General features: G+C 42.2%; 1 protein-coding gene across 1 annotated transcript in view; it reads right to left on the bottom strand.

The window, feature by feature from the left end:
* The window catches only part of KIF13B (kinesin family member 13B), a 174,479-nt gene that overhangs the window by 48,830 nt on the left and 102,606 nt on the right, over positions 1-23,043 (bottom strand). Inside the window, exons 16-30 of the mRNA XM_019537197.1 lie at positions 21,063-21,253; positions 20,297-20,507; positions 19,029-19,191; positions 17,573-17,719; positions 16,902-17,051; positions 15,710-15,838; positions 13,571-13,741; positions 12,218-12,375; positions 10,878-11,010; positions 9,580-9,726; positions 7,065-7,094; positions 5,646-5,745; positions 5,203-5,329; positions 2,330-2,385; positions 889-1,013 (exon numbers count right to left, since the gene is read on the bottom strand). Coding sequence (XP_019392742.1) covers positions 889-1,013; positions 2,330-2,385; positions 5,203-5,329; positions 5,646-5,745; positions 7,065-7,094; positions 9,580-9,726; positions 10,878-11,010; positions 12,218-12,375; positions 13,571-13,741; positions 15,710-15,838; positions 16,902-17,051; positions 17,573-17,719; positions 19,029-19,191; positions 20,297-20,507; positions 21,063-21,253 — 2,038 coding nt within the window. The remainder of the gene's footprint in view (positions 1-888; positions 1,014-2,329; positions 2,386-5,202; positions 5,330-5,645; positions 5,746-7,064; positions 7,095-9,579; positions 9,727-10,877; positions 11,011-12,217; positions 12,376-13,570; positions 13,742-15,709; positions 15,839-16,901; positions 17,052-17,572; positions 17,720-19,028; positions 19,192-20,296; positions 20,508-21,062; positions 21,254-23,043) is intronic.

Below are 23,043 nucleotides of genomic sequence, written 5' to 3'. Positions count from 1 at the left end.
TGATGATCTGCTCAGGTCCCTTCCGACCCTACTAACTATGAAACTATAAATGTCCTCAGATCATTAAAGCCATTGCATGGTAGCAATTTAAGCTGATTGTTTATAGTGTGCATGGAGTAAACTCGTAATATTTGAATACATAAGAAAATTCCCAAAGCAAGAAAATCCCCAAATTATATTAAGACAGAATTAAGGATCAGAACAATTGTTCAAAGGTAAAAATAGTTACAGGGAGATTGAGATTGTCCCAAAATCTAACATTTGGAAAACCAAGAGATTCAGGATTAAGGTTACACTGACATCCAGAGATAGTAAGGTCATTGAAAACCAGTGATCTCACTTGCAGACACCAATGAAATTAATACCTTCGCAACACTGCTGCACATTAACAGTGCAGAACACAGTTACAGCTGTGTGTGCACTTGAACTGCACATTCACATGACTTGCCTTGCCCCAATTTCTTACAAGTGCAGCCTTAACTCAACCTCCTGGATTTGTAAATCTTGGGTTTGCCATAGTAACACCCCTGAATTTTTTTTAATGGTTCCATTTCTACAGAAAGTTTTTAAAAGCCATCAGTTTTAGAAACCACATGTGATGACTACTTGATATGTTAATCTATATGTACTCCCAAAACATCTAAGTCAGTGGTTTTGAACCTGTGGTCTGTGGACCGCTGGGGGCCTGCAAATCATGTCTAAGGAGTCCGTGAAAGATGACTATAATCAATCAAAATATGTGAATACCCACGCTTACAATTCAAAGGGGTCTGCACCTCCATTCAAAAAATGTTAGGGGTCCACTAATGAAAAAAGGCTGAAAACCCCACGTCTAGGTATATGTAAAGACGACTCCTGAGCTAAGCACTCCAGACTGAATTTGCCTACCTCACTATCGTGGTGTTTTACAATTTGCAGTTCAAAGAACTCTTCTTCCTCTTCTCCAGCGAGAGTTGCATCCCATCCACCAGCTTCCGGGTCATCAAGGTTATCTTGAGAACTGAAATCATCCGCTACAAGCAAAGAAAGGCTCAAGGTGTTAGGAAAAACAAGAGTACCGTAACTCCATTCAACGTGGTGGCTGAAGTAGCATCATTAATCCCTGTAGTGGTTCAACACACCAGTTTGGAACACCTACAATCTGCCAATATAAAACTCCCTCACAGTTTTACCTCAATGTCGGATATGGTATTTCTTGTTCTAAACTGCAGTAATACTGTACAAAAAACCATGCGACTTTTGGAAGCTGTTGGCGTGAAGTGTGCTGCAAGAAGCCCTACGTGCCTTGGAGCATGTAGCAGGTGTTTGAAATAGTTTTAGACTTGGTTACATCAAAATTATAAACATACATGCCACACTGCACAGCTAAGGTATTTCTAGTGGTATCACAACCACATTTAGAAACCAGTCTTACTAGAGCAAGGAATCTATACCAGTTTCAGTGTGCACAATTTAAAAAGCAAAGAGCTGCTAAAGTTTCTTGCTGTTAAGAAAGTTTTTCCTAGACTCCAAATCATGCTTGTAGCTTTTTTCTGAGCATGATCCAATTTGTCAAACATTTGCTTCGTGACATGTGGATGCTACAAATGAACAAAGAGTTATCAAAGGGTCTCACAAGTGCTACACAGAGGTCATACCACCTCCGGGCTCCTACTGGTTGTTTAAGCAGCCAAGAGCAGAGCTGCTTCACTGCAGCAACACACCAGAAGCTTATGTGCAGCTAGGATCAATCCCACCATGGTTGCCAATGCCTGCTGCAGAATCACCGATTTCCAGTCTACAACTCCTAACAAGCATATCCTACATAATTTATATGTAGGATATGCTTATATTCATATATCCTATATGATGTATGATTTATTAAAATGCTAATTGCTGAAATGACCCCATGATTAAGATCACTCTCCAACTAACCTGCCCCTAGTTGCCACTCTACCAATTAGTGGCATATGCAAATGTTATCAGCAAGGGATTTTTTTTCTTTTTTGGCTTGACAACAACCCCCTAGAAACCCTCCCACTGGCTTTTGCTGTTAGCTTCTCATTTTAATTCCCGTTAATGTTACTTTAGTTTTTGTGTTCCTCTCTCAAGTAGTTAAGGTCTGCAAGACAGAGTATTAAAATGTATGATTCATTCTGTATACAACTGCCATGTGACTTGGAGCATTAAACAATAGGGGCTGAACAAAATAATGCTCTAATAAGTCTTTTCAAATTAAACTACCTGTCATTCAAAGAATGTCTTCATTTTATTAGCTTGCTTATAGCCTATAATGTTGTTGGCTAAACAAAGTTTGTTGCAGAGCACTTTGTCCTCAAGAACTACTTACCATTTAAGTCAAGGAAGATAACAGGAATATGAGTCTCCATACCAGGCACTGGAGTCCTAAAACATAAGGAAGGAATAATAGTGGCATTTAAGCTGAAGCAGATAAACTCAGCACGCATTCCTTATGATACAAGTCCACATAGTATATTACATTTGGTAGAGCTGTGACTGTAGTTCGAGCCAATGATAACCTTGGCCAATGGCTTTATTTTAATTTACTGTTGCAGATTCAGATGGACTCAACTAAATTGGCACTTCTTTTATACCAGCGCTCTCACAATTACTATGTTCTTGACCTCTGCTTTCAGAAATGTTTTCTTGCTGCTAAAACTCTAATCATAAAATTAAGTTTATTTATTCTGACGTCCGCATTTATTAAAGGCAAAAAACCTCCGCCTTAGCAATATAACTGAATGTGACACAGTTAAGACAGCTAGGAAATCCAGTATTAAAGCTCCAAAAGCAACATTAACTCTGCCGCACGGCATGGCCACTGACTTGTTATTAAGTGTACGCATTTAGGAAGAAAAACAGAAGTAAAAAATTGTAGGTATGTGCTCTAAAACCAAATGGAAGTTGCTATACAAATGTTAACGTTAAAGCCATAACATACTAGAAAGTTAAACTTTGCAGCCTTAACGCTGCATTTTCCGTTTAGTTTCCCAAAATCCTCACACTTGACCAAGTTGCAAGTTTAAAACAGAAACTTTGCCGCAACTTTAACAATGGGGCAGCTACCAACGCCTATGTTAGCCTGTGGAACATTACACTAAGCCAGAGTAGGCCTGAAGTCCTCTGAAACGGGCAAGTTGCTTGAGTCAGTCTTTGTGCACTTCCCCAGCAGCAGCCGCATTTCATAGATTTCATAGACATCAGGGCTGGAAGGGACCTCGGGAGATCATCAAGTTCAGCCCCCTGCCCAAAGGGCAGGAAGTCAGCTGGGGCCATAGGATCCCAGCAAGATAAGCATCCAATTTACTCTTGAAGGTAAACTTGCATTCATGGCAAGTTTCTCCTGAAGCATGCATCTTCCAGCCATGTGGACTTCAAACTCTAGCTCTTTAGATTTGAAAGATAGCATGTGCATAGTCCTCAGTGTGTTTCAGAAGCACTACCTTTAGTAAGCTTAAAGTTTCAAATAAAACGTTCTGGTTTAGCAAATAAGTGTTGTTAGAGATTCAGTGAGGCCAAGTGCAAAGTCCTGCACTTAAAACGGAAGAATCCCATGCACCAGCACAGCTGGGGGCTGACTGGCTGGGCAGCAGCTCTGCAGAAAAGTACCTGGGGGTGACAGTGGACAAGAAGCTGAATAGGAGCCAGCAGTGTGCCCTTGTCGCCAAAGAGGCCAATGGCATCCTGGGCTGCATTTGTAGAAGCCTTGCCAGCAAACTGAAAATAATTATTCCCCTCTATTCAGCAGCAGGCAGGACACATCTGGAGTCCTGTGTCCAGTTGTGGGCCCCCCACTACAAGAAGGATGTGGACAAGTTGGAGAGAGTCCAGCGGAGGGGAATGAAAATAGATGGGGGGCTGGGGGACATGACTGGTGAGGAAAGACTGAGGGAACTGGGTTGATTTAGTGTGGAAAACAGAAGACCGAGGTGGGATTTGATAGCAGCCTTCTACTACTATAAGGGAGGTGACAAAGAGGAGGGAGCTGGACTGTTCTTAGTGGAGACAGATGACAGAACAAGGAGCAATGGGCTTAAGATGCAGCAAGGGAAGTTTAGGTTAGAGATTAGGAAAAAACTCTTTCACTAGAAGGGTAGTAAAGCACTGGAACAGGCTCCCCAAAGAGGTGGTGGCATCTTCATGCTTGAAGGTTTTTAAGACCTGGTTCAGCCAAGCCTTGGCTAGGATGATGTAGTTGGGGCTGGTCCTGCTTTGAGCAGGGGGTTGGGTTAAATGACCTCCTGAGGTCCCTCCACACCCTCATTTTCTATGATTCTATGTTTGCCCAGAAGATTATTTCAGAAAGTCGGGAACAAGTGAAGACAAAGAATTCGAACAGAAATTGCTTTGCATCCTCAACTACTCTAGTTGGTCCCCCAGCAGTTACCGTATGGGATTGGTGGTCAAACCTTCTGGCACCCGGGCCTAAAGTTAAAAGCAAAGTATGAGTGCACGCTGCTCTAATAATCACGCATTGCTGCAAGCCAGTACCACTGAATCCTGTTGCCACCAGGACGTAGCAACACTGAATCTGGGGGCACCTGCATCTACAGCTCTTATGGGGCCAAACCTGCATTCGAGCCCCCTCCAGTCCAATCTCCAACCCTCCCCAACTTCCACTTGGGCTCCCATTACCGGTGCCCCCATTAACCAGGGCACACATGGTTGTATCCCAAACACACCAGAGGCCCCGTGCCACGCGTGGCATGTATGCCACAGGTTGGCCACCACTGCATTACAGCAACTCAGTCTGGTATAATCTGCTACTTTAATGGTTTGGAAATTACACAAAGCACCTGCTGACTAAACAGAGTTGGTGTTTTAATCAGGAGCACAACAAAATGCCCCTGTAGATGCAGTTTTATTATGACGGAGCAGCCTTTTAAGTGAATGAACTAGGTAATTAACATATTAGCTAATTTTTTTTAATGTTAAGTGCAGTGGTAATAAATATTGATTTCATTTCTTCAGCAGGTCATAATCACACTTCAGTAAATGATACAGTTATTGATCAAAGAGCATTTCTGAGCTGGGGATATTCAACCCAATAAAATAATTCACAGAACACTCCTCATTTTAACAACTTTTCTCAACTAGTGTACAGAGCCCACATTACGTGAACCAAAACCTGGCAGCCATCCAAGGTGGGAACAAGCTACCCATCATTTCTACATTCGCTTTTGCAGAGAATAATGTTCCTACCACTCAGCTGGAGCTCCCGGGATCCCACTGCCGGCAGAAGGAACCATTACAGCGTTCCTCTCCTCAGTAAGGGTTAGCCTCATCTCTAAAAGCTGGGCTTCCCGATCTGCATCGTCTTCTGTTTTATCTGGAGAAGCAGGACAGTCACAGTCAAGATGCCATTTTGCCACTGTGGCTTTTAATCGCTTCTGCCCCTATCCAACTCACCGCATCTAACTGCCTTTCCCGGCAGTCTTACCAAAAACTGATTCCTATACAACACCAAAATTGTTCTGCGTGCACCTCTTTGCTCCTGACTCCCTTGAATACAAGCCAGGATCTTTTTCTCATTTCTCACCCAAACTGGCAGCTTCATAGATCCAATCCCTCCTTCAACTTGCCATTTAATTTGACACATGCAACTCAACCCCCTCCCCCCCTCCCACCCATTAACCTTTGCCTACCAGGTTTGCTGACGAGCTTTTGCAGCTGTTGGTCTAGGTACTCCTGTCGCTTTGTCAATGCGCTCAGCCATTTCCGACGCAGTCTCTCCAAATCTCTGTCCTGGGAAGACGAAACAAGTTGTTCTCAGCATGCATCTGAGCAAAACAATACTGTACAAAGGAGATCTGCAGGATCTGGACCGTCACACAGCTTCACTGTATTGGTAATGCTGACAGTGTGGCAGAGCCCTTGTCACCCTCTTTTACAGCTGAGATGTGCAGAGCTGACCGAGTTTACAGCCTATGGTGTTTGCAGTCTCAGGGTTGAGCCCAGTGTGGCATTATGAGCAAACTGTTTCATGAGTCACAATGCAACTTTTTCGATTCAGATATTGTTCCTGACTTCATAAGAATTATCCCTGAAGTAACGTTATCTTATTACTCCTAAAGTAAAACTACTTAAACTGCTCACAATTCTTCTTTAGTGGGTTGTTGACTACAAAAGCTCATGCCTCTCTGAACCAGTTAGTCTCTAAGGTGCCCCCCTGCCCTACCTTCTGCCTGACTTCAGACTACCCCAGGAAAGCACTTCCAAACTTCTCTTCAATGCTTATGGCATAAAATTGTCCATTTAAATGGTCTCTGCCTGACATAGAAGTGCTCAAAAACGAGCCCTGCATTCAAAACTGTGTTGCTCGTGCCACAGACAGAAGAACTATTCATTCTGTGGTGGGATGCCTCCAGACATGCATTATTCCTCCCCTCCCCATGCTAGCTTATATTCACTCTACGTCACTATAACAAAAACCATTTAATGAAGAAAAAAAAATGTTTGTCATCATGGGCATCCGCAGTGGTACCAGACCCCCACTGCAAGGATCTTTTCTTGTTGCTCTCTTTTTGATACAGCAACAAGGATGAGGTGTTTCCCCAGTCACTACCAACTTGGATGACAACCTCTTGCAAACATTACATATTGACAACAGCACTGCGAGGTAACAAGTTTTACCCAATGCATAGATGAGAAACCAATGTGTTCAATAATGAATAAAGATTAGATGATTGCCTCAAGGCTGCCATAAGCAATGGCCCTAGGAATAGCACCACTGCCTGGGCTTCTTGCCTTCCGTTTTGAAAACTCGGCAATATTTACTCTCAGGTCTCATACAAGCTATGTTCATAGTCTAAAATAGTTTGATATATTCTGCTTTCACTCATCCCATTCTTTCAGAGGAAAAATATCACCTTGTTTAATTCCATGTTAGATACCATATAAAAATCTACATATTCCTCCAAATTTAGAGGATTTAGAGGCTTCAGGGCAGGGACTTCCCTTGATAACTGGGCCTGCACAAATGTTGATACCTATTATTAAAGACTAGCATTCTGACCTACAAATGTTATGTTTGAAAAAAAGAAGAGAACTGACACTGCATTTACCTGGTAACTGTCCATATCGTCATCTTCTTCCTAAGAAAAATATGCAAACTCAAGTCATTCATAAAATTCTTTTATGACAACATATGCATCAAGCGCAAGAATGGTATTTTTAAGAACAGCAGCAGCAAAAACACAAAAAGCTGTAGGCGTTAATCTGACAAACAAAACCTGCACTGGAATAAGGCAGGATATAAAGACTATCATACGAACACCAGAAAGCAGATCCACTGCCTTTTCCTCTATAAGCCTGGTTGGAATGATACATAACCAAAGCTTTACATCACTTGGTATGAACAAGTAGAATCGAAGCTACGAAAATATGTAACAATTAAAGGAACATTGCTATGCAGAAAGGATTGTAATCATTATGTTTAATTGCCAAAAATCATGAGCTAAAATATTTAAGTGCTCTAAGAAAAAAAAGTTACAGCGAAACAACTTGAAATCTAGATAGTGATTATCCAGAATAGAACTGAAGAATTTGTCTCCTTTAGTTATTAATTACTTGTTATAGTGAGCCTTGGAGATCAGAAATTTGGACAAAAAGTCTAGCTTGAAGGTAAGTTTGATCACTCAGAAGGGGAAAATTGTTAAGTTAAATAAAAAAAAGTAAGCGAAAAGTCACTGCAGCTTTGACACACTGATTTCCAACAGTTTCTGATGGGACACAGGATCTTCCAATACTGCCATACATCAAACCAGGCCCGTTGCTAGAAAATATCATTAAGATGGCCATCTGCAGTGAGGCACAAAGTATCATTCAGTGAATGGACAAAATGAAAAAGCACGGGTTTTCCAAAAGCTGTTGGAGATTTATTCCTCAATAGGTTAAAAAAAAAAAAATACTTGGCAATTTAAGGGATAACAAGACACTTGAGCGTTCCTTTAAGTTACAAAAGCAAATTTGAGCTATGCTAAAATTAAAAAGGCATATGAGCATCAAAGGTGCATTTTCTTCTCTTCAGAGCCTTTTGAAAATGTTTGACATACAAGGGAGATGAATTTGAGAAACAAAAATGCAGATAGGGACATCATGTATCCAAGGTTCAAATTAGACGGTTATTCTCTTTAAAAATATAAAAGGGAGTCATTTCATTCTTCTTCTCCACATTGCTAGTTATCAAATTACATCTGTGAAAGGAGAAATATTAAAGGCTTGTGTCAGGGAGGTGGTTGTTTAAGGGAGATGGACCGAGCCCATCTGCACCTTGTTAACTGCCTTCGTAGATAATAAGCTTGGAGAAAGATAGAAAGGAGCCCACTTGGTTCAGTTGTAGGAGAGACCAGCGGGGAGCAGGGGAGTGACAGAAGTGACGGGCCACTGACTGCAGGAAGGATGGCCCAAGAGAGGCAGAAAGTTTGTAGGCTGGGGCCCTACTACAATTTACCTGTGAAGCCCCTTAGATGGCTGTTGAGCCCAGGGGATATCCAGAAGAGAAACAAGTTTGCCTGTCAAAGGGCAAAACGCCCCCTTATCTAGCACGTCTAGACAGCCAAGCTCGGTGGTAATGGGATATACAGCTAACAGAGAGAGCTGGAAGACAAATCTCAAACTGCTCAGGATTTGGTTGGCCTTGTGTCAGGGGGGAAGCTAAGCAATCCATCCTAGGGAGGATGGCTTTTGGTGGGTTAGACTTGAATTTGCTAACCCTGGACAGGCCTGGACTCCTGTGATTTAGCCGACGCATTATGTCTGCTAGGCCATAAGGGGCAGAAAGATCCCTGCAGGGAGACCATCAAGCAGACCAGGGACACTGCAGCAATTAGCACGCCACCAGAAACCGAAGGACGATAGGCCATGGTGTCAAAGGCCTGTTCCTGCACACCTGCGTACACAGCCAAAAATGTAACCACGTTGGAGTGTGTCAGGGTGGCTTTTGAACTACACGAGACTTTTAAATCATGAAAACACAACTACATTTTTGCTGCTGTCCTCTTAAGCATTCCAAAAAAAAAAATCACACTGGTTCTTATTTAACTACTGATTTGCTAGGATTTCTTAAGTCTTATCATTATAATGTCATTAACTACCAAAATGGCTGGTATTTTTTAAGTAAAACCTATTTGCAATAGTAAAGTCCCTAATGCATTTCATGAACTTGCTGCCTTTTCTCTTCCTGTATTAAAGTTCCTCCTTAGACTAAGCTAATGTTTCTGTGCACTTCATTTATTGATTTTAAAGGTGAGACAAGAGTAGGCAGGTGAGTTAAAAACAGAATAGCTGTTTTTGTTACGGGGGATGGCTCGGTCAAAGAGGAAGCATGCTCCAAAAGACAGTCACACTGGCTCCCTCCAGCCAGAGCTAAATGCACGCTAAAAATCCTAGCCAGAAGAGCTGTATTGTCACTCATTGCTCCATGTTTATAACAGTACAATAAAATAATTTACAGCCAGCGGAGTTTCTCTCCATTTGAAGTGGATTTGGCCCAAAATACTTCTCTTCAGCCTTCCAAAGGACCTTTGCATTATTCATTTTTCTTCCAACCAAAGAATATTTATTGAGACGGGATCTTACCTGATGATTTTCATGAGCTTTCTGTGACTTGGCATGTCTTATTTGAACACAGCCAATGCCAACAGATAAGATGGATTCTTCCATGAGAGGCAAAGTCCCAGACTCCTGCACAGACTTCACTTCAACCTGGATTCGCCGTGATTGCCCCTGTACAAGACAGCAATTTTTTTTCCCCTTAAGTCTTGAGTGGTGAAAGTTTGGTGATGGAGAGACCTCTACTGGTGATGACTTAATTTACAGTACCCTATGTGAACCTAATGACGTTTCATACTTTGATGAAGGTGGTACTGAAAAGCCTTGATGAGACATGATATTAATTAGGCAGAACTACCACTTCTGCTGCCAGGCTTAAATTCCCCTAAAAAACCCATATTCAGCAAGTTCACATTTTGCTCTATACGGAAGTTTTTCAAAGGACACTTTCCTGGTTTTTCTTATGCTCAGAGGACCAAAAATAGGATGTCTGTTCCCATCTGTTTTGACAGCAGAGTGGAGAAAAGAATGTATTTGGCAAAATGTTACCAAGCTGAAATTAACTCCTCTTGATTGCCTGGACTATGCACCCTTCACACTTCAGCTGTCACTGCAGTTCCAGGAATAGTGCTCCCGCCACGGTACAACTGGTGATGTAGGAAATGATAACAGTTTGGGAGATTAACGGGTATTTAGCATTTCACTGTTCTCCAGACAGTGATGTTTAAGCCATTAACTACCCTGGTAACTATTAAAATTTTAGTATGTGTATAATCCAGATAATGGGAGACTGGCTGGCTAAGAGGAAGATAAAGGGCACTTTGGCTTGAGTTCAGCCAGGGTTGACCACAGCTCAAAGGTGCTTTCTGATGTCTATTTGAGAATTTGGTCCAACTCCGTTTCGAGCGTCTACTTCAAAAATACTATTATATAAACTTGTTCCTCTGCTGGTGGTCTCAGCAGAAAAGTTAAAGCTTTGAACATATGATGGAGAATGAATTACGCTCCAGCCTCCAGGTCAAAGATGAAATACCTCGTTAGGGCGATGCAGAGAACGCTTCCTCTGCTATCGCTCTAAACAGACATGGCACGTGCAACAGAAGACCTCAGCCTCCCAAGGCATCAATGGAAATAATTAAGGAATCAAATCTATTTCCTTCAGACTGCAGCCACCCTTCATGAGATCCACCGCTGGGCCAAAGCTGCTGGGGTCATCAGCCACCTGCTGAAACCTTCTGAACTAGCACGTGTGCAGGCTTCTCCACTTCTTTCAGAAGGGAAAAGTCAGCCTCTCTTCAAACAGATGCTTGTAGCTGTTGTCTTACCTGTCTGAGCTGGAAGATGCCACCAGTACACACTTCTCTGGCAGGAATCACCTCAACTGGACAGTACTCCCCATTCTCATTAAGTTCCAGAATCTGAATCCACAGCTCCACCTTTCGGGTTACCTCACTCCACCTGGAAAAAAATGTCAAATGTCACATTAAAGGTTTATATCAGTAACGCAGGAGAAGGGAGACATTTAATCAAGTGCCACTCATACCTGGAAAAGTCAATATTGCCATTTCTGAGGCAACTGCTAGTGATGGCAAGTTTACCTAAAGTTTTTATAGCCACCAGACATAAGGAAAGTACTGGGCTCTTCATACTGATCCAATACCAGAGCCACTACCCAACTGATCACAGCATTTAAATTCTACTCAACTGCAAGAGTTCAGTGCAAGTGGATCACTGCTACTTTGGGCAGATTTGTATGCTGGTTTCATGCGAGCCTCCCACAATTAGGATCTCTTTCCTGATCTGCATCCCAGAGCTTTTACCTTCCTGCAAGTTTGCATGTAAACGGTATTTGTCTATGAGCCTTCAAATTCCAACTCACCCTACTTATCTAGCCTCAAGCTGTGAAGAACTTTCTCAAGCTGCAAGACCCATGCATTAACCAATAAAGCAAATGTATGATTTTACAGGCTGCTGACAGATTTTGGGGGAAAACCCCCCAAAAAACCCAGCACTTCAATGGAAGAGACTCACATCAGTTTGACCCAGCTCCCCAGCACCTATAAAAATTGGGCACTTCAGCATGGATTTTTGGCACTTTAATCTAAAACTGATTCAAATTAGCTGCTAGTTCAAAGCAGCAAAAAGGCCTAATGAAGTGCAGGACCTATACAGATGTTGGGTGATCCGGGTCACCTTAACACAATGTCTCTCCCGGGCAAGTGTGCAAGTATGCCAAGCTAAAAGTAAAGTGCTGTTTTGGGGGGCGGGCTTCCATGTCTGTAAACAGCTATATACGGCCCTTCTCTGGCTTCATTTCCCCATTTCCTCAAAGGTTAATTAACCTGATATCAGGTCTTAACTTACAGCTGACTATCCTATCCTGAATACCTTTAAGACCAGAAATAAAAAAGGTTTTAAATCATCTTACGAATGAGGTTCTGCAAACAGCCCCCGAGTACACTGCCTTGACCTGCATTACAATTTTATGTGCTGCTTTTGTAAGTAAATACTGAAGAGTACAAATATTCGGACTCTTCGTTGATACATTTTTACTTAATCTAGAACTCGACCACTGGTCTCAAAACTACTCTAAAATGCAGTCTCCTAGACATAAATGAATTTGCCACGATCCTAAACAGCCTGGAAGTTCAGCGTGTGACATTACCTGTCACGAAGACTTCGTGTTTTGGCTTGAATTATTCCCAAATCCCATAGGGCTGAGTTTTTCCGAGGATCGCTCTGTTTGTGACCATAAACTTCTATTGCCAAAGCACCTTCATAGAGATGCTCCATGAAGTCTTCAGAAATATTCACAGAAAACTCCTAAATGGAAATTACGAAACTGGTTAAAAGTAAACCCCCATTCTTAAACTCCCACCACACACACACACACACTTTCCAATTCACCTTGTTTTAAGCTTGCATGTTACTCTCTCCCCATGATGGAGCTCACATACTAGAAATAAATATTTCAAAGCATTTAGAATAAAATGGATCTTTCCCCATTAACTCCAAGTTGTCTGAGTCTACTGATCAGGCAAGCCACACAAATTTGACTAATCCCATTCATTTACTGTGTTTTCTGCATAATCAGTTAAAGGCTTTTGATGTTGGCATTGAGATTCTCCACTCTGAAGCTTTTGGCTGGTGCATCCCAATGTATTTATACTACAATCTGCTCCTACCTCTAAATTGCATTGTCTCTGCAAATATTAAAAATGGATACTTGATAGTCGTCCTGTGCTTTCCTCCATTCAAATTATTTGCATTACACCAGCCCTGATAGAGACTGGAGATCTATGGTACTTAGTGCTATACAAAAAGAACTTGGTAAACCAGTCCCTTCTCCCTACAATTTAAAATGTAAAGTAATGAATTAGGAAAAAATTGCAGAAGGAAGACAACAGTATTAGTATTAGCCTCATTTTATAAAAAAGGGAAAATCAAAGCACAGGGTTTACATGAAACTTGCCAAAGACCACAGGGTAAATATATGGCTGAGCCAAGACTGTATATTCCCCAAATCCAAATTCATGGCTTGAAAGGTATTCTTTGCTCATAGTACTTTATTAATAAAAGAGCCTCAATAAAACCCTGATGGGGTGGATATTTTTATTTTTTATAGATATGGATACTAAGATAAATTGAAGGAGTTATCCCCAAACCAACTAGGGGCCAGGATAAGATTTCAGAAGACCAGTCTCATAGCCCAGGAACAGGCGAACTCAGACACAAGGCCCTTCCTCAAATACTCTCTAGTATTCTTTATTAATCCTTTTCAGACAGAAATTATACTTCTAGAAACCGTGTTAAACTTGCAAGCCTGAAACAAGAATGGTAAATTACTACACACCAAATAATTGTACCAATAATATCATCTGTAGCCATTTCAAATGTTGATCATAAAAGATTATTAGTTAAAAAAGGGGGGCAAAAGTGACTGACAAAAACATTTTTTCAGAGCACTAATTTTCTGTGTTTATCTATGAATGCACTGATAAATCAAAAAAGCAGTTACATTGCAGTGATCGAAGACAACCATGCATCGCGGCTCCTTGTGGGTCGCAGATAAGGAGGGATCCACCTCAGGGACAACCATAACCGACTCTGACTGATCCCAGAAGGTGTACTTGCAGAATACAAAGTTGGAGAGATGCTGAGGCAAACCTGTAGCCTGAAGTATTTTAATCTAGTTGAAGGAGACACAGAAGCAGAGAAAAGCATAAAGCATATCTTAAACCAGTTACCTTGCTTGTAACACTTAAGCACAATGCAAAAGAAATCCATTTGGTTAGAATAACGTCTTTCTACTCCACTGGGAAACTTCTTCAATTAGAGAATGAACTACTTTGGCACAAAGACCTGGCCAAAATGCATTTCTTTTTGCCTTGAAACAGCTGTAGGTAAAATGTTTTGGCTGCAGTCACTGAACATCATCACTAGGTGTCACTGAAAAACTGGCTTTAAGAGAGCAAAGAAAGTTCTTATGGATTTTTATAAAAGGTGCAAGAGATTTATTCTTTACTTTTAAAAGCAAAGGGATACCATACATTATCTTTCAAGGGGAATTTAATAAAACCTTGTACTTCTACCTAAACAGAAGCTTTTGTTCCTGCAACCCTTCTGTCCAAAAGTCATTTTCACTGTACTTCTAGAATGCTATGAACCATATGAATTTAAAAGCCAAGCATAGCCCCCAAAAATCAAGTTTTAGTAAAGCCAGGTATAAAAAGAAGTTGAAATTCATGGCCCGGTCAAACTGTAAAATCAAAACTACATTAAAGCAAAGTCTAAGATTTTGTAAAGCAAATTTCTTTACCCAGTTGGAGAAATGAGTTCAACTAAAATTAGGACCTGTTAAGAATAATGGCCTTTTCCTCCTACTTCTCCAGTAATTTGGTTATTTTGTCTGCTCCTATGTGGAAGTAAAGTCAGCCTTTCCAATTGCTCATCCCATATAACAACAACAAAGTAGTAGTATTAATAGCAACAGCAATCATGATAGCAACAACAAGAGTGGCAACAACAACAGCTACAACTACAACAAGTGTATGTGTGCTTGTATAGGAACATGTACACACGCACACAGTGGGTGCATCTCCTACATGAGACACTTTAAGGTGCATTAGCCTAAATTTAAGGCACATTTGGGCACGCTTCTACATGTGCGCACTCTTAATGCACTTTAAAAATGGCGATTTGGGGCTAATTGTGCTAAATTTGATACCTGCAAATGCACATTAATGCACATATAGATGCATTAAAGCACATTAACGCTGTGTGTGGACTGACTTGGGACTAAAATTAGTAGGGTATGCAGAATTTCATACTCCGGATGTATTTGTTTTCATTGATTTCTTTTAATGCCTTGTATTACAGAATTTGCCCTAGAAAGCCTCTGTCTTGTCTTCTCTCCTCTCATAGCATTTCATATCCTGAGTGAGAATAATGCAAGAAGACTGAATCTAAAGTTAGTTCCAAGACAGTCCACACACACAGCGTTAATGTGCACACGACCCAGAGTTATAATTAAAACAATAGAGTATGGCCTCAATAAGAAGATGGAAAAAGAAGAAAAAATGCCACCACAAGACCAGAGAAATATAGGATTCAGTCTTCTTGCATTATTTTCACTCAGGATATGAAATGCTATGAGAGATGACAAGACAGTCTTATGACCCCCGCCACCCCCAGTGCTCATTCTTGCCCGTGGCAGGGGGTCGGACTAGATGATCTGTCTAGGTCCCTTCCGACTCATTGATTCTATGATTCTATGACAGAGGCTTTCTAGGGCAAATTCTGTAACAAAAGGCATTAAAAAAAAAAAGCCAGTGAAAACAAATACACCCAGGGTATGAAATTCTGCATACCTCACTAGCTTTGCCATTTGCTTTGCTTTGCTCTTTAAATCCTGAAGCATCAAAATGCTTCCAAATATACTGTTAACAATTTAACAACTTACAAGGTAGGATAATGATAGCATAACTGAACACAGGCTGTAAACAGAGCATACACTATGTAATTCATCACTAACAAAAGAAATTAATGCACCATGAACATTTAATTATGTTTTTTTACACACGGGTTGTAAAAGGAAGGGCAGTGCTGGCTCAGTGGTTAGCACAACAGCTTCCCTGGAACGCATCTAGAAACTCACCATGCAGACTAGTTTTTTCTCCTGGGTGTCACTGTCGCTTGAATAGTCTGGGCTATCTTCACCTCCTACTAGTCTCTCCTCAATCTCTCCGCTCACTCGCACAACTTCAACGTGAAGACGACCTGACACCTAATGAAAAAAAGGATTGGAAAGATTGAGTGTGCTGCAACAGTCTGTTCTAATCATTTCAGGCAGCTACAGAGCTAGTGCACCACCAGGCACGTGCACAACTAGTGTGTCCTCCCCGATTCCTCTCTTCCATCGTTTTATCCAATGCATTTGTCTGGTCTTGGATTTTAAGCCCTTTTGGCAAGGGAAGACTGTGCCTAGTGCCAGCAAGAGTTCAGCTTCAGTCACAATTGAATCTGCGGACCATGCTGGCCACAGCAAACTGCCTCTCATTTACCTACGCATGTTCTGCCTGGCAACGGGCTTACACTGATCTGTACGTTTCACGATCACGATACCGGTGTTCGGAACATTAAATCATTAAGGCTAGAAATAGACATTACCAAATGAAGCGGATTAGCTGTGCTGTGATGTGCCGGGGCACGGCAGACTTCATTGGGTGAAACGTGTCACCCCTTGTCCTAACCTTGATGGTATGGCACAAGGGATGATGTGATCTCCAGAGGCGGTTTTGAGTGAACCCTACTTTCCCTGCTCAGCCAGATCTGCCCCCCTCAATCAGCTCTCCCTGCTTAGGCAGAGGTGCACTGAGATTCAACAAGGTACCTCTCTAAGTGGGACAAGCTGGGCATGTGGTCCGGAGACTGGAGGAGCCTTAAGCCCCCAGAGTACCTGCCTTGGGTGGCTGGAGAGTGCGAGCAGCTCAGGCTGCCTGTACTCTCCTGCCCCAGAACTAATAGATGGCCACTGCAATAAAGCAGTAGTCTATTAATACCTTTCAGTGCAGCACTGATTTTCCTTTCACATGGCATGACATCTATTTGCTCATAATTTGTGTCACCATAAAAAATGGTGTGGTAGCACAAGTGAGACATCAGGTGACATCTGTTTCTACCCTAAGATGCTTTGGGGACGAGACAGAAGAGAGGACTAGTCCCACAGTCCTGAAATGCTATACAGTAACAGGCACATGTTCTGGGAACGCCTTCCCTACAACGTTGACAAGCTCAGCTCGCCTACAGTGAACAGCAAACAAGCAGGGCTTATGGAAGGAATGACAAACCTCTCCCTTTTGGTTGATGATTGGAACAGCATACTGCAGCTTCACATCATAAAACAGGGACTCGAGGAAAACATTGGCCACTCCAATGAGGCTGTGGTTTTCCTGTTCGTCATAGAATGGATCCGCTCGCCTGAAGTAAGCTCTCATCATCTAGAAGCAAATTTAAAAAAGGCAAATGTAAATGAAATGCTTAATGCGACAGCATTTTCACATCCTTGCATGACTAGCCAGGTATTTCACAGCTTCTGACTTAGGCAAGAGGCCAGAATGGATCAGAAAGCTCCACACAAAGTCTACTTGTACGTGCTGTTGCAGGCAGAGTTTGAGGCCTGTCCTCAAGGTTTCTTTCATCATTTTATATTCACAACATTCAGAAGCTGATCTGAATTTGATCTCCCACTCGCTCTCTGCTTAGCTTCTCTTGTTGGATTCTAGTTCCTGTTTACTTATCAAACCAAGTGCAGAGAAACGTGGAAGTGACAAGATCAAGCAGGTCAATGAAATACTGAAGAACCATCAAGAACATCTCTGGTTAGCACTACAAGTGTGTGATGGCTCAGAAAAGCAGCTATATTCCAGAATAAAGATCACACCACCTCTCTTCCCTTCTTTAAATGACAGGGTCTCATTTATCACCACAATAATGGAGTCTCTTTCCTCTTGTTACTTACTGGGTTGTCCTCCTCGCACTCTTTCCACTCCTGATAAAGATCCCTCATATCCACTAGCCGGTTTTCCAGTTTCTCCAGTGACCAGATCTGTTTGCCTTTCCCTTTCCTCCTCACCTGAATAGCAGGCTCACTGAGAATTGCACCTCGCTGCAGAAACAGGTAGACTTGAGTAAGAAATCCAGGTCATGACAGCAGGTGAAACATTGCACAGAACGTACTGAGGAACATTTCTTTTGTTTTTTTAAAGTCTTAAGTAACCAAATTCTGGAGTGGCAGGATCCAGATCTTGCCATCAAGCAAAGCAGACCTGCCCTCTGAAACTGCCAAACTTAATTCCAGCAAACGGGCAGAGATCTTTGCAAATCCCTGACCTTACAGAAATGTTCCAGGGATGAAATCAAGGATGTAATTAAGATCCTCAAATGAAAGTAGCCTTAAGCTCAAAGAATGGTTACTATTATGAACAACCACCAAACTCATGAAGTCACTTAACCCCTTCCTCCCTAGATAAGGCAAGCCACAAAATTACATTTAAAAAGGTTTGCTATGTAGATAATGCTCAGCTTTAAAGTGACTAAGACACATTTCAATGATAGGGTGAAATGCACTGGGTTGACCTGACTTTTTAAGCTCTGTTTCACATCTGGGTGAAAGAAAGGGAGGATAGTCAAGTAGTAAAGATTTGGGATATGAGGTATGGGTTAGATTCCCTGCACTGAGAGATCCTACAAAACCCTGTCCTTTTATATCCCAGTCCTGTTCTACGGATGGGGAGAGGTGTGACTTTCATACCCCACAAAGGTGCTGTGAAGTTCAACTCCTTCAAGACTGTACAGCATTTAGATATTAAGAAATACATAAGATAGATACTGTTTTCCCTATATGCAACATAGTGATGGGAGGAATAAAATAGAAAATTATGAAGAAACTCTAATGTTACTACTATGGACTTCTTGGATTTTGTGAACGGTTTTGACAAACCACCTCCAAAAAGAAATGTTATTTTTCTAGCCATTTGATCAGGCAGCAGCTCAATCACAACACCTTATCATGAAGGCACATTACATGAATGTGAAAGGACCGGGAAACACATGGCTGTTAGATCAAGTCATCACAATTTAGCCTGATCTTTAAAAGCAGGTTTTGTTATTTCTTAAGGCTTTTTATCCACAGCATCTTGAAATTTTAGCATTGCTGCTATGGGAACGATGAGTGAGATGGTGTGTGTGCGTGAACCTCTGCCCAAGGACACATTTCCAGGGGCTAGCATATTTCTATACTTTTCACACCATGAAATATGATAAAGATACGTCAGCTTTTTTCCAGTACCAGCCTTCCCAAGTAGAAACATGCTGGCAGATTATCTAGATCATCAGAGCTGCAGAATGACAAACATGAAGAGTCCACGAGCCCGCTTGATCGAATAATGATTCAGTTATGCAAGCTGTCGTCTCACCTTTCTGTTCGCGTTAAGGCTTGAAGCTGGGATCTGCAGAGTGACTTTATACTCTGTTCTCTTGTCCAGCTCCTCGGCAATGAAATTGGCTTCTCTCACATATAAATTGGCTTTTACAATTTGTTCTCTCAGCTTTCGCAGGCTCTGGTTCAACATTTCTTCTCTTTTCAAAAGAAGAAAAGAATGATGAGGTTTAGCGACTGAACTTCTGACTAGATTTTAGTAGAAAACTGAGGGCCTTGGAATGGATCACTGCCATGCAGGTAAGGTATGAACAGGATTTCATATACAATGCGACTCATTTGAACATGGAAATGTTAGCTGAACACTGACTCTTCACCTGTTTTTAGTCATCCCCCATCCCTACACACACACACCCACCCACCCACCAAGACATTTTGCCTGGCCCGGAGACCAGATCAGATGGTTCCCCCACCCTATCCATAGAACAGGCAGTTTTTGTGTGAGCTACTCCAGTTTTGACCAAAGGATGCAGAAAATACCATTTTGCATGGAAAGGGTAGTGCAGTCTCCAAGTTACAGTCTGTTTAGCCTCCCTGCCTAGCAGATCAATTAATACTTCCTGCATAGTAGAAAGTGACATCAGATATTCCGCACAAATTGTCAACACATCATTAGACAGTCGTGTCCAAGCTGGGCTGGACCGGAATCGGAGACTTGGAGACGAAAGGCGGCATCTCCCATTATAAATATCTTTTTGCAAAAAGCTATTCATTGAGCCTTTTAAATGAGTTAATGATTCATTTCAAGATTTAGCCTTTTAAATGAATCAATACACATAATATATACATAATGTATGTATAAATATATTACATACATCAATGCATTAAATGCATAAATATAGAGCTTTAAAATGCATCCATTTAAATTATATTCCTAGATTATTAATACTTGACTGGGAGAACGGCAGTGATTCTAATGATAAAATGACGACATTTATACAAGAGTCCATACTCCTTCCATGTTCTGCTCTTAAAATGAGGATGGACAAGTGACCTGAGATCATGCTGCAGAGTTCCTCCACGAGCAGATGAAATAAAAGACAAAACAGAGAGAGATGTTCGACCTTTCTGGGGACTCTGCTGCTGCTATTCCCACAACACTAGCACTGAGCTCTTCTCAGGAGACCCATTCACTACACGGGCTATTGTGAAAAGCATCTCAAATCTTAGAACAGACTTCATCAGCTTTAAGACTGGAAGTCTAACCTGCCTTCCTTGAAAAACATGCACATTCTCATCACCCACCTCTCTTCTGCCCACTGCCGTAAGCGTTGCTGGGCATTGGGGGAATGGAAAGAGAACCTCTCCATGCTGCGGAAGTGTTGTTTTTCAGGAGAGAGTCGCCTTCGCAGCTGCTCTAGTTCATGCTCATACATTAATCTCTGCCGCTCAAGAGCAGACCGCTTCTCCTCTTCATGCTGCTGCTCCAGGCTCTGCAAGATTGACTGCATTGGATCTAAGCAGATGTTAAAAATAGAGAAGGTATTTGAGCTGTGTTCAGACATCTGAACAAGGCAGTGGTTCTTAATCTTGTTCAACTCAAGGCCCTCTTCACGAGACTCAATGCACCCCTCGGTGCACACCTCTTAGTTTTCACAAAACCCAACACCTATTGTTCTTTTCTACAATTTAGCAGAGTCATCTAGTCCATTCCTATTATATTTAACAGAGTTTAGAAATGGACAAAGATGGAGCTACTTCCCCAAAATAAGGCAGCTAGCTAAAACTATAGAAACCAAAAATCTTGCATTCAGGACAATACATAGGTTTAGACACTACCAGAGGCAAAGCTAGACAGAATATAGTAAACGTACACAGCTAAACTCAAATACACCAAAGTCCTGAATACTGTCAATATTCCAGTCCCCTTCCTCAAGTAAAAACGATTGAGAGAGAAGTCAACCAAAAAGACAAAAGTGTATCCAAGGGGAAGCTGTATTTCCGTGGCTGCAGCGTCCTCAAAATATAAACTTATTTCCTCTTTGCATTACCAGTAACTGCTGCTGCTTACCATTGCTACCGAGTGCCTTCATAGTGACTTCCATCTGAGCATACTCATAGCTGAAATTAATCTCACTAGACACTTCGCTGGAGTTGTCTCCATCTGCATCTAGCTGCTCAATGCTACTGCTGCACTTCATAGAGTTATCTCGCTCTTCATCCTCATGTTCCACCTTCTTTTTCTTTTTTGGCAAGTTCAACCTTTTCAAAGAAAAAAGAATGGGGTTAAGTAATTATAATACCCTGCCTCTGCAACAAAGCTATTGCTCTGAGGACTTAAAAGGAAGGTGATTCCCCTCCAATCAATACATTTGCCTTTGAAAATATTATATGTGGGTGGAGGGAATGAGTACCTCAACCAAGTTAAAATAAGGGCTTGAAACATTGTAATTTGGGACTATTTTTTACACCGGGTGCATCGACATGTGCAATTAATTTACATATCATGCTGGAGGTCCCTGTGTCCAGGCATTGCATTTTAATGTGCCCCCAGGAATGCAGCACAACGAACCAGGTCAGAGTAGTCCTGGCTGGCAGGGGGCCCAGGAGGTCAGCCTGCCACCCTGAGATTGCTCCAACCTGGCTCAATGTGCTATGGAGGGGCTGGCTGGGACATGAGGGTGCTTCAGTGCAGGGCTGGGCCAATGGGCAGCCCCCACACTGAAGCACCCTCTTTCCCCAACCAGCCCCATCACCATCTACACATGTGCTGCTGTGTACTAAAAAACTCCACAGCAGGATAGTAGATAGTACTTGCATTTACAAGTACTAACCTGCTGGAGAGTTAATTAGTTTACTCCAGTGTAATAGAGTGCACATGTAGACCCTGAGATATTTACTGCGAAGCCAATTAGTAAATGTCTTGTGTAGATGTGCCCACAGATGCAACAGCCTTTTCTCCACTTCCTCAGCCAGTGCTGAGCCTTTGCTACAGCCAGTTGTGCCTTTGCTTTATTAAAAACCAAAAAGGACCCTTCATCTAAGACCCTAGGCACCCTTGGCAACATTTTAAAATGTAGCTTAACAGCTTTATGAATTTCAACCTCACTCTCCAATCAACAAGTTGCTGGGGAACAATGGAGTTCCCAGTATCACTTTCCCTTTTCAAAAAAAGGAAAGGAAAATAACTAGGTTTTACAGCAAGCCAGCCTCAAAAGTCAATGGATTTGGCTATTTCAGACCAAAGATGGTCTTATAAAAAGAAGTAGCCTTCACAAAAAAACATGATGAGTGACTCTTTTATAGAGAAAGGGCTGTAGCAGTATGACACAAGAAGGACAGCAGTCTCTCAGGCAGATAAATCCCAGGTCATTTAAGAATTTATAGGAAAAAAAAAAAACAACCTTAAATTCCAACAAGAAAACAAGAGAGAGTTGCTGCAAATGAGCGTTGGACCAATCTGGTGGCCTTTTGTGACCAGGTCACCAAATCCTTAGATGCAGGGGTAGCAGTGGACAAAGTCTTTCTGGACTTTCGGAGGCCTTCGACACTGTCTCTCACCCCGTTCTCATTAAAAAACTGGGGACTGTGGTGTCGACCCCCACACAGTCAGATGTGTCACCAACTGGCTGGAGGGCCGTACCCAGAGTGCTGGTGGACGAATCATTTTCAGCCTGGAGGGACGTGGGCAGTGGGGTCCCCCAGGGCTCGGTCCTCTGGCTCAATATCTTCATCAGCGACTTGGACAAGGGGGTAAAAAGCACCCTGCTGACACTAAGATGTGGGGGGAAGTGGGCACGCTAGAAGGGAGGAATAGGCTGCAATCGGATCTAGACAGGTTACAGGGGTGGGCGGATGAGAACAGGATGGGATTCTACACCGACAAGTGCAAGGTGCTGCACCTGGGGAGGAACAACCAGCACCAGACCTACAGGCTGGGGAACTCCCTTCTCGGCAGGGCAGAGGCAGAAAAGGATCTTGGAGTCATCATTGACTCCAGGATGAACATGGGCTGGCAGTGTGGGGACGCGGTCAGGAAGGCCAACCACACC

This window comes from Crocodylus porosus, unplaced genomic scaffold, assembly GCF_001723895.1.
Source record: "Crocodylus porosus isolate Cpor-Errol unplaced genomic scaffold, CroPor_comp1, whole genome shotgun sequence".
NCBI lineage: Eukaryota > Metazoa > Chordata > Crocodylia > Crocodylidae > Crocodylus > Crocodylus porosus.
The sequence above is the reverse complement of the archived record's forward strand: the minus strand, read 5'-3'. Positions and strand labels throughout refer to the sequence as shown.